Source organism: Eptatretus burgeri, chromosome 12, assembly GCF_056783735.1.
Source record: "Eptatretus burgeri isolate ZD-2024b chromosome 12, Ebu_testis_v1, whole genome shotgun sequence".
Classification (NCBI taxonomy): domain Eukaryota; kingdom Metazoa; phylum Chordata; class Myxini; order Myxiniformes; family Myxinidae; genus Eptatretus; species Eptatretus burgeri.
In genome coordinates, this window is record NC_140972.1 from 4,761,828 (window position 1) to 4,774,327 (window position 12,500).

General features: G+C 42.5%; 1 protein-coding gene across 5 annotated transcripts in view; it reads right to left on the reverse strand.

Moving 5' to 3' along the window:
* The window catches only part of HTT (huntingtin), a 637,913-nt gene that overhangs the window by 408,052 nt on the left and 217,361 nt on the right, over positions 1-12,500 (reverse strand). For all 5 annotated transcript variants that reach the window (XM_085849284.1, XM_085849282.1, XM_085849286.1 and 2 more), the window contains 4 exons: positions 12,011-12,121; positions 10,190-10,267; positions 7,068-7,288; positions 275-353 (listed from right to left, as the gene is read on the reverse strand). In XM_085849284.1, coding sequence (XP_085705410.1) covers positions 275-353; positions 7,068-7,288; positions 10,190-10,267; positions 12,011-12,121 — 489 coding nt within the window. The remainder of the gene's footprint in view (positions 1-274; positions 354-7,067; positions 7,289-10,189; positions 10,268-12,010; positions 12,122-12,500) is intronic.

Consider the following 12,500-nt stretch of genomic DNA (forward strand, 5'->3'; position numbering starts at 1 on the left):
TCATTCACGTGGAGTAGGTGAGCTATTGCCGGCACCTTAAATAAATTACTAGTTCATGCCCTGACTTCGTGAGTTGGAATGGCGACCCAGCCAGGTTTTGTAAATGATGCTGCGCATCGGCCCGTGGTATATGATGATCAAGATGGAGGGGGGAGGAGTGCGGTTGATCAATCTTAACACAAAATATGTTTTCAATCATTGCTATAATTGGATTGAAGCAATGCACAAAGCAATGTTTGAAATCGGTCATAAAATGCGTTGAGAATGCACGAACCTTGTCGGCTTTTTGCTTCATTCCCGACACAGTGCTGGCCTTTGCAGGTAATGACTTCTTCTTCAGGACTTCAAACCACCTTGAATAAATGGCACAGATCAGCAAAATAAGTTACGGCAAGAAGCAAGCTCTGTCTCATTAAAATGCTTATTATAAGTGTCAGTGACAAAGGCACGAGGCAGGGAAAGAACAAGAAAGTGAATTGCAGAATGTCAAGCATAAAAGTAAATCAACAAAGGAAACAAAATGTGAAGTTGCAACATCCAATGACAAGTACCAAGTCAGGGCCAGGGTATGCCTGCCCGTACTCCATTTTCAGAGCATCGGAGTTATGAGCATTTCCAAGCATGCCCGGGTCATCACTCCGTCAGGTTGTTACAAGCAGGGTAGAATCAAACGCAAACGTGAAAGCTCAAAAAGTGCAGACTTTTCTTGCTCTTTAATTATGCGTCAAACTCCAAACTTTGGTGGACATTTTATAAATATTTTCCTTTTGGAAAAATATGATTTCCCTTGCAAGCAACTTCAATGCAGGAAGAGGTGTTAGGCCCATCAAAGCCCACGCTATGATTGCCAACCTAGGATTGTTTGTCCGTGCTCTATCCTTTGAAATGCTGAGCATCAATTAAAGAAGCAACACGAAGCAACAAGAACCAAATTTCATCCAAATCCGTCCACAAACTTTTTGAGATATCCTGCTCACAGACAGACAGACAGACAGATAGACAGACAGACGTGGGTGAAAACATAACCTTCGTCCGCTTTCAGGGGCAGAAGTAATGAAAGAAAGAGGACAAATCACTTTTATCCCCATGGAAGTGAAGCAAAGAGTAGGGTTAAGCAATTGGTTCACTTTGTGTCTGTCTGTCTGTCTGTCTGTCTGTCCTATGTACAAATGTCAGTTTATGATTGGGAAACAACTGAATTTCAATTGAATGTTATATTATGTGATTATGATGATATAAATATTATTATTATTTAATAATACTAGTACGTGCACGTACGTGCAAAAAATAAATAAATAAATAAATAAATAAATTTCAAACCGAGAGCCAGAAACAACAACCACACAGGCCGTTCCTTCGCTCTTGCGTGCCCGTACGTGTGTGGCCGTACGTGCAAACACAAAAAAAAATATAAAAAAACTTTCAAACCGCGAGCCAGAAACAACCACACAGGCCGTTCCTTCGCTCTCATAAACGACGACTGGATTGGGGCATTGTGTTTATCTATAAATGCGCATAAGAAATCGAGAAATTATTAGAATACAGTTAGTCATCACCATCCGGAAGTGGTGCGTGCCCGTACCGAATGTTCACATCATTCCACGAATTATCGCTTGCATTGAATTAACAACTGCTGTGATACACACACAGAGTTAATTAAAATCCAAATTAAAATCAAGTTTAACTCCGTCTTTGCTTGCCATGACATTCGCTGCCATTGACCATTGCCACTCCTACGCCACGGTAACTAAGGCGCCGATCAGCATCGTAACCGGCACAGCACGTGACGTCATCGTCGGCCGGCTGCGCACCGGCCGATGCAGCCACGCCGACGCAGCAACATGTCCTTTCATTGGTTTAGTAAATAAATGGCCATAACTTGGGAACCACTTGTCCGATTGATATCAAACCTTGAAAAGGCACATCCTCAGGTCCCCAGCAATATACCTGGCAAGTTTCAATTAGATCGGACTGGTGGTTGTCGAGAAACAGCGGTCATACACACACACACACACACACACACACACACACACACACACACACACACACACACACACACACACACACTGCTGGAATAATAGATAGAGAGATTGATAATTATTATTATTCGTCCTGATCGTACATGCCCAGAGAGGATCGAGATGATAATTATACTCCGTCTACCTGTCTATCAGTTACACAAAATTGAAAATCATTCTAAACATGAAACCTACCGTTTTTAAGGACATGATAAAGGACACAAACAACAGGCACGAATAACTGATGTAACAGGTTAAATAAAGCGGTGTAAAAGAAACTGCATCAACGGCGGTAAAATTCGTTTTATTTTTTAATCCAGAATTAATTTGTTTTTGTTTTTTGTTTTTAAATAAGACTTTCAAAATCTTTATTTTATTTAAATTTATTTATACACTTGAACACTGAAGAACACAAATCGCCTTTTTGGCACTTTCAAAACCCTTCCGTTTTGGCTGTACATGGACAAAATGTTACGACACGTTACCGAATGACAACCAATTAAATTTTCCGCTCGCAGACCCATCCGTGTCATTGTTTCTCAAGGCTGCGTGAGAGGTAAGGTGTTCAATGAACTCTCTGGTTCATATACATGACCAGGTATGTCTCCAAACAGAGATTTAACGTCAATACGACATCAGCTTGAAGACAAAAAAAACAAAAATGTTTACAACTTTATTTATTTTTCATCCAAAGTTGGCTTGAATTGTTTTTGTTTTTTTCAAACTGCGCTGACACCAATCAATGGAAGGTGTCACAAATTGTACAGCACTTCACAAATTTGACCAACTATTGTAAAACAAAGACTTGGCACTTGTTAAAACAAATATCAAGAAGTGATAAAGGAAGGGGAGGAAAAGCAATTAATATGGCGACAAAACACAGAAAGTGACCCACTCACTAGAACCAGATGTAGCCCTTTAATACAACACATGACACCTCTGACAACATCTTCTCCCGAAGAAACACTTTACCATTTTAAATCACACTTTACTGCTTGGAGATGTTATCGATCCCAGACACCATTATTACTCCTCACAGAACTCCTCAGGGACCGCACGACACCCCACTCGGACAACACTTTATCCCCCAGAAATAACACGATCTCTCTCAGACCACATTTCAACCTCCTCCAACCACACTATACCCCCTCTCAGGCCACACTGATTACCTCTCTAGGACCACACTTGTTCCCCTCATCACATCATCTATGGAGGGAGAGGGAGGGAGGGGGGCAGAAGTGTAATAATGGTGACAGGATGTAAAGGAGTGTACTAAGGGTATGAAGAGAGGGTATGAGGAGACTCATTATATGCCTCCGGAAAGTATGTCACAGAGGTGTAGAGACCCAGAAGTAAAAATCTGTGGCAGGTAATTCCGCATTGCCTGCCAAGCTCCAACAGTGAATCTGTTCCACAAGGTGAGCAATTACTACAACTCAAGTTGTCCGATACATTGCCGTCCTTTTAAAACTCCAAATTAGAGAAGCTTATTCAAGGATATCATTTTCTTTTTTTAATCAAATGCATTTGGGTTTCTGATCACCAGGCATAGCATGGCCTTTGGACAAAATAATTGTAGTGAAGCACTTTCTACAGCCATGAATGAGCTTCCTACACCGCTCTCCAGGCAGTTTGTCCCACTCTTGCTGTGCAAACTGCTCCAGTTCTCCCAGATTTGAAGGGTGCCTTCTCCCAACTGCTGTTTTCAGATCTCCCCACAGGTGTTCAATGGGATTTAGATCTTCACTCATTGCTGACCACTTCAGAACAGTCCATTGTTTGGTCTTGAACCATTCCTGGATGCTCTTTGAAGTGTGTTTGGGGTCATTGTCCTGCTGCAAGACTCATAACCTTCGACAGAGACCCAGATTTCTGACACCGAGTTGAACATTGTGCTCCAAAATGCCTCCTTGGTAATCTCCTGATCTCATGATGCCATGCACACAATCAAGGCACCTGGTGCCAGAGGCAGCACGGCAACCCAAAACATCACTGAACCTCCTCCATGTTTGAGTGGAGGGAAGGTGTTCTTTTCTTTGAAGGCTTCATTTTGTTTTCTGTAAACATAGAGATGATGTGCTTCACCAAAAAGCTCTAATTTGTTCTCATCTGTCAACAGGACATTCTTCCAGAAGGATTTTGACTTGTTCAGGTGTGTTTTGGTAAACAGTGTGCTCCAACACACTGCATTCAGGTTTTCTTATGTCTCTCTCTCAGCAGTGGGGTCCTCCTGGGTCTCCGACCGTAGAACCACCTTTCATCGAGTTGGTGACCGATGGTGTGAGTTGAAACAATCGTACCTTGTGTCTGAAAGTCATTGTTTGACAGTTGATCGAGGTGCTTTCTCCATCATTCAAACAATCCTTTGCGGCAATCTTCGATCAAGTTTTCTCTTGCGGCCACGTCCAGGGAGGTTGACTGCAGTGCCCTGGGACTTAAACTTCCTTTTATCATTGCGTACTGTGGACATAGGAACTTCCTGCATCTGAGTGGAGACCCGGTCAGGATTGCAACCTCAGCCAAATGAACTGCTTTGGCAGCACCGGTACGCTCTGTATCGAGCATGGTAGATTATATTATTTCACTGTCGACAACGTGATGAGGTGCAGAGAGACCGTTGGAAATGGGTTTCTATCAAAACTTGAAAGAAAAAATAAAACATCAAATTCTTCCAACATTTCTCTCTCCTGGTGACCAACCGGTGACGACTTATTTTCCAAAGACGAGACTGTACAGGAAGATTATAATTCAATCAAAGAAAGGAAGATTTAAAAAAAAAAGAATTAAAAAACATCTTCATGTACATGGAAATTATTTTGTCGAGTTCCTCGTGGGAACCCTGTGGGGACTAAAAAAAAAAAAAAAAAAAAAAAGAGCCACGGGAATGTTCACACCGATGATCTAGATGATGGTTTAAAATAGCAAAGCCAGCAGGAGGTATCAGGGGACAGGAGGAGAGACAGAGGCAGAGAACTTATCTAACAAGGGGCACGATGATGTAAAATGGAGTCCCAGTGCACAGAAAGTCAGTGGATCATTCAAGGGGGGGATGAAGGAACGATAATTGTGTATATTACTGGGGTATACACAGGATATTAGAGTCGATCTGAGAACCGGTGTGGACTCACTCACTCACACATTCAATCACTCACTCTCAGCATCATGGCGATAGCTTTTCATGTCCCTTCGGGAATGTGACGTAATTAATTTATCAGACTCGGTGGTGGAATGGTGAAACAGTCCGTTGCGAGTCTGGGAGGTCGGTGGTTTGACCCCAGGCCGAGTCGTACTGAAGACTTTAAAAATGGTACGTGCTGCTTCCTTGTTTGACGTTCAGCATAAATCTATAATAGAGCATGGACAAAACCATAGGTCGGCAACCATAGCACAAGGTTTGATGAGTCAAATAACCTCCTTCTGCATTGAAGTTCATTGGCAGGGAAATCATTATTCTGATTATTATCATTATTATTATTGTTTTTTAATTATTATTCGGCCGTCCGCCACGCAGCAAATCACGGGGTTTTGCAATCACTTCTGTCCGTCTGTCTGGGCCGCAACTTTTTTTTTTACTATTTGAGCTTTTACCATCAAATTTTCAACAAAGCTTTATTATGAGAATATGGAGAAGATAAATTAATTATTTTGATAAAAGAATTTTCATTATTAATTAATTATTATTATTCCACCCTTTTTTGGCCTTTTTTTTTTTTTCCAATATTATTTGTTAACCTTTTCTTTTTCCTCAACAACCACTCGTCCGATTACCAAAAATTTCAGGGTACCAGCGACCCCCTATGGAGAATTTTTAAATTTCAATTGTGACATCACAGGTCACGTGATGACAAACATACATATCTCTGAAACCGCTGATCGGAAAAAAAAATTTGAAACTCGGCACGTCTCATTCCATCCTCAATGGGGAATAAAGGATAGTAAGGATGACGTCATTGGCGAAGTGGTAGACCAGCCATAAATGTTTTAGTCAAAATTCTTGTTTTCCATTGAGATTCAGTATGTATGTCCAAGCCGTAACTTTTTTTTAACCAATTGAGCTTTGTCATCAAATCTTCAACAAACCTTTTTTTTATTAGATTGTGGAGAACACAAATTAATAAAACGTACAATTTTTTTTTTAACTGCACTTTTCATCAAGTTTCGTTCGAGTACAAAGCGGATGCGGATGGGATTTTCATTTTCATATGCTTTCTAGTTATCATTTTTATTATTATTATCATTATTAGTAGTAGTAGTTGTAGTATAATAAGGTACGAGGCGAGGAAGTCACGCAATAAATTCACAGATCAATAAGTGTCAAGAAAAATACTGATTAGTCATCGGTAATGGTTAGTATGTTGAAAAAGTTAGCCTGTCCAATCATAATCATAAATTTGCATGTGAATTAATGGTTACCCGTCACAGACAAACCGAGAGAGAAGAAAAGTGTAGTCCTTGGCAACTATTATATGTGCAGATGCACAAATACAGGGTGAAGAGACTACGAGGATTATAAAACAGAAGATTCATCATCTCTCACTTTCACACAACACACATTGAAGAAATAAAATTAATTTATGGTTAAATCAAACAAACAAACAAAAAAAATGTTCTTGTTAAATTAAACAACTTGCCGAACAGTGCCTAAGGCTGGCTGGGTGTGCTCGTTGAGCCTGGAGGCCTTGCAGTATACCTCGAACAACACACAGTCAGGAGCAGGCATGGATAACTTTGTTGTTGACAGAATCCACATTCGAGGTACAAAATCAACGTATTGTTAAAATAGGTGTAAACATGTTAAGGTTACGTAAGACAACTTTGTCAAACTTAGGCCACAATATTCAGCCCCCCCCCACCCCCACACCGCCTCAAGCCTCCACCCGGGGGCACGATATATAATTTTGTCTGCGTGCGGACTGACTGTACGTCACCCATCACAAGTCACATCTCACACACACACACCGTCACAATACACTTTTGGTGAACGGGTGAGGTTAACAAACAGACAACAAACAAAATATGACGAAACAGATTTTTCTTTTTTAAACCTACTCCAGAGTGTCAATTTCCATCTCTGTCTGCACCATGTTCCGCAGGCTGGCATTGGCGAGGGCCTGTGTCAGCTGGGTGTAGGGTGCCATGAAGCAGTAATGGTAGAGGCCTGGATGCAGGCTGGATGAGGAAAGTTGCTGGACTGTGCCCTGGCCCTTCGCATTGCCGGGAAAACTGTCCAACTGGCCAGCAATATTCGTGCCAAACAAAGCTTTCAGCAGCTGCAAAACACAAAATATAAATATCAAGAATGCCAAGGTTTCCATGACATTTCTCCGAAGAGAAAGGAGGAGAAATTACCATTTCGCTCACGTGACATTTTCTTTCCCCCAGAAAAGAAATTCCTCCATCTTGCAGGACATAGCCCAATGCACCAATTAAGTTTGAGATAAAAGTTGGGGCAATAAACAATTCATTTTGTGCATATACTCATATTGCCAAAAGGTGCAACATTAAATATCAATTAGGGTGAAAATGAATGCGAAACGTAGATAAGCATTAAATACCACGAATGAATATGGTGCTCAGATGTCCGCACGGTTAAGGAGATGCACCACCAGACTTTGTGAATGAGATTAAAGACACAAGTTGCCGTATGCTTGGGTTCAGCAGCAGGTGCAAGCAAACGAGACAGTCGGATTAACATCCCTTCCAAAAGGACAGTGTCGCCTCAATTTATCCCGGTGCCTAAAAAGCACGAGATAAATATCTTTGAACCAATTGCCAATGAGGACCAAACGCAGATCATATTTCTCAAATGTGAAGATGCAACGTGTTCCTGCAAATGGCGGTATTACAGGCCGACGGTGACGGGCACATCATCTGTTTGCCAACGCTGGATTTGAGCCAGACAAAAAAAATGGACGCTCTTCCATCATCATAACGTTCATAATGTGACCATGAAATGTGAAAGTCTCTCAACTTTTCACCAATTCAACCAGCTGTCGAGCCTGAGTTTTAATCCCGACCTGGATATAAACTGTCACCCTGGTGTCTCGCAGGCAGAACGAGCCATCAATGCATGTGCCTTCCATTGGATTGGATGAATTAGGCCAGCATTCGTTGGTGGACATGAAAGATCACATGGTGTCCTTCACAAAGAGTCGGTGAGTTATCGCCGGAACCCTGGACAATTTCCAAATTCCTGTTCTCACCTGCAGGGGCACTATATCGGTGACACAGCCGTGCCACCAGCAAATGAGGCCACCCACAGCCATATGCTGCAAACGAAACAAGACGACAAATTCAACCAGGGTACAACATGCTTGATCGATAGCTGCCGTTTTCCATAACCTGTTGTCCCGAGTTGTCTTAAAGACTGGTGTACTCCTCGTTAACAATTATGTAGGAAGGACAATTCACTTCGCTGACGGCATGCATTCCTCATATTGAGGACCGTCTCACTGTCAAATACAGCATCCGTCCACCACACTGAAGACAATCGAAGGCGATGTTGTCCCGGACATGTAACGCAGCACCTGTGCACAAAACCTAGAACTGCAGACCATGAAGCCTTCACCCAACTTCTGCATCGTATTTCTTCAACATGCATCATACACTTCAAGGTTGAGGAATTTCTCGATGCAGACATCAAAGAAAATACCGACATAGCGAGAGGTCGTTCAACCGACCACACAAGAGCTCTGTCACATGCACTCCCATCTAACGATTGTGGAATCGTTTCCACGACATAATCTATATGCAGTGGCATGTCACATATTCCCATTCGAGTAATCATATCAGCGTTTGATCCTCAATGGCAAAAAGGTTCATTTATTATCATGAAACAACCATTTCTGTTTTATCCCTTTATGGCGGGTCTTCGAAGCACATTCAAATGGCAAATGCATGTAATCGGTGGTGCGAGCTGCGGCACGAGCACAATGAAGCCATTCTTAACACCCTGTTCTTCATGGCAAGGCCCACGGGCCACTGGCGGCCCCTGGTGGCCTGAAGTGCGGCCCCTGATGTGCGGCCGATAATACACAAATGTGAAAACACCCCGTCATAAACTGCCATAAATGCAACTAAATTTGACACAATGGTTTCAAATGAGTGTTCCAACACGAAACATAAGCGTAACATCACCACATTAGGATATTTTGCGGGATACAAACAATGACGCTTGCAGCACAGGTAACCACAACGAAGAAGAGTATTTGGAAGCGGGGCCTAATAGCAGCAGTTGTGGAGTCCTGCAGGCAGTGTGACCACTCATTTTCATAAATGCCAAGGTGAGCCAATGAAAAAGGCCAAGAATTCACAAGTTTTCTGAAAAGCGATGATAATAGAAAACCTATACGCCAAGAAAACCTATAGAAAACCAAGATGCCAAGGCGAACAACGAATAGCCAAGATCTTGTGAAAAAAAAGCCAAGGAGTGGTCACACTGCCTGCAGGCGGTGGTGGCTCTCACTCCGGTGTCTCGTCGACAAAAGTGGCCCCCCTCGAAAACAATCAAGATGATCACTGCTCTCACATAAACACAACACAATCCACGAGTTGTGCAAAATGTATCATTTGTTCGAAGGTGTGCAACAACTCGACAGGAAAAAAACAGCAACAAAGAATTGTGACAATGAGAACAATAGAAAAATATACAGTTTGATGGAAACCGGGCGAAAGGTTTCAAACAAGAAGTTGCCCCAAAAGAAATTTTACGGGAAAATGTCCAACCTCAAAAATATTTCCGGGAGCCCTGTGTAGAGCAGCTACCCTGGCATAACACCCGAACACACATACAGAAGTGCAAGGCAGACCGCTGAACAAACACAAACACCATGCTGTGCCAATCCCATGTGATTATTGACATAGGCAAGAGAGCTGGGGGTCGCTTCACAGAGGTGTACGGAAAGCGGGGAGGGTAACTTTAATCAGGGTTCGCCTTAAAAGGAGAAGAAAAATGTAAGTGGTTTGAAAGCTTCGAACCCTGCGGCTTCAAATTAAAGACTGCATTTCAAACGACAAAGCACAGTGAGGGAAGACTTGTTTTAAGCACAAATGTAACCGTTTCGGACTGCCGGGACATTTACGCTGTGACGGGTTGTTAATGTGCGATTGCGGTGCAAGGTGGCCATTTTGTACAGGGCGGATACAAGCTTCAGGTGACACGACCTGCTTACCTGCTGCACACACAGGGTGGTCGCAGTTGGTTCCCTGCTGAATGATGACTTCAAGTAACCCAGAATCTCTTCGGCATGCTGAGGTGAGGAAATGGACACTATAAAAAGAGGAAGCATCTCAAGACTTCGCAAACGATGACATAAATCCCTTTGAATCCCAAACGCAAGACCATCGAGCTGCGCACTATCCTCGGTATCCTCTGCCTGGGAAAGAGCAGCCCGTTTCTCTCATCCTTTGGCCCACATACATCCAATTTACAATCCATTTGCAGCCTCGCGCACAACCCTGATGCTTAACGTAGACCTGTCCTGAATTGGCATTCCAAGTGCATATACACAACAAAATGGTGAGGCACCGCTTCAATTTCACTGACATGTGTCCTGAAACATATCCCTGCACACCAAAATTCAGTCATATCTGAATAAAGGTTATGATTTCGAGAAAAAATAATAAGCTAACACATTCAGAATCCAACCTCTTGCATGGCCTCCCGCACATAAAATGAGTCACGTTCTCAAAACTATTCCCAATGGCTGGAGAATGCCACCAATGAATATATCTCTATCTCTATCTCTATCTCTCTCACCGCAGGCAGGTCGGTGGTCTTTTTGTCTTCTACAGTCTCCTCTCCAGTCTTGCCCCCCCTACTCTGTCTGCGATATTGCCCCCCTACTCTGTCTGCGATACTCTGTTACTCCCCTAACCCTAACCCCCCCCCCCCATATGTCCGCAGGGCACTCAAGGTCCACCAGCAACCCCCTTCTGGTAAAACTACCAAAATCACGAATCACTGCTCACCTTCACTCTTTCATTCCTCTTTTTTCCCGCCTTTGGAATAAATTCCCACAATCTCTTCAATCCAATTCTTCCCTCCAGGTCTTCAAAACATCTGTTCACTACCATCTCTTATCTTTCCCCATCCAAAACCTCGATCTTTTATACCCCCGTTAATCCACCCCAAACTAACCTCCTTCAAATTCCCTGCTTTCCTTCTTGAAAGTCCCTGTAATGTCCATCTTGTATTCCCCATGCTTCCCGCCCTCTCCCTTCCACAGATCTCCTAATGTCTCTGTTCCCCACTGTTTTGTCCTTCCCTCTCCCGCCGCTCTTGTCTCATGCCCCCCTTGTTGTGCGTTGTGTGTTTGCTCTCATATGAGCCTCGACAAGGTATTTTAAAATAATAATAATAATAATAATAATAATAAAGATTTAACCAGCCAATTCCCCGGTGGACTCTGTAAAGACCAAGTGAGGGATTTATTTGACATCCTTAGGTATCCATCTTCATTACTGCTGATAATCACACTGCCGAAGCGGATGTTGAACAGTTCCAATGCAGGGAATCACGTAAATCGTCCGCAAGAAAAATATTTGTCACTTGATGTGTTAAAACAATTAAACATTTCCGGTGATGATGCGCTCGACAGAAAAAAACAGCCGAGGCATGAAGTCAGTCGAGAATTGGTGAACAAGTGAGATCGTTTGTAAACAAACAGCAATCAGTGTGACGGAGAACAAGCAAGAAACTATGAAGTGAAGAGGAATACAAATTGCACATCCTGCAGTAATCACACCAAGTTGAAACAATTATAATTGGCAAAAAAGTTGCATTCTTTTCAGTGACCTTTACACAAATACAAAATGGGCCTGTGTGCAGATCAACCTATCAACATACACAGGGATTTGCTTCATTTTTCTTTTTATTTAACACTTACAAGGAAACATCTCAACTGGCAGACAGCACTTTCAGAAGATTCTCACAGATGTGTGAAGTGTGAAAAAAAAAAAATCAGCATAGCTAATATTACCTGTAAACTCACCTTTCCTACATCTTGCAAAGTGGCAATTTCCAGAAGCTGGGCCAATACATCAAGGACGATGCTCAGGAAGCTCCCAAATTTCTCGTTTGCATTCAGAAGGTCAAGCGAAACCTGCATACACATTGCGAGTACATCACTGAAACATTACACGTTTCCATCTCGCAAATTACACCGAGGAAGAGTGCAGATAATCCATCTCTCAAGCATGTGGAACAGTTCTTCACGATAGGACAAGTTATTTGCTGGAATGGAGCAAAGGAAATCCCATTTAACGAGTCACTTAAATTACAGATTGAAAGGCAGGCTTGAAGAAAAACTAAGTAATACAATTTGATTGCTGTGCTTCGGCACATTTCTGGTATAAACATGAAATAAGAGTATTAGTTAACTTTGCAAACTCCATCGAGTTAAAAGATCAGGCTGCTTCCTGCATCGGGTGACTGCACTCAAATCATATACGAGAGAGGGAAACAAACATCATATGGTTTGC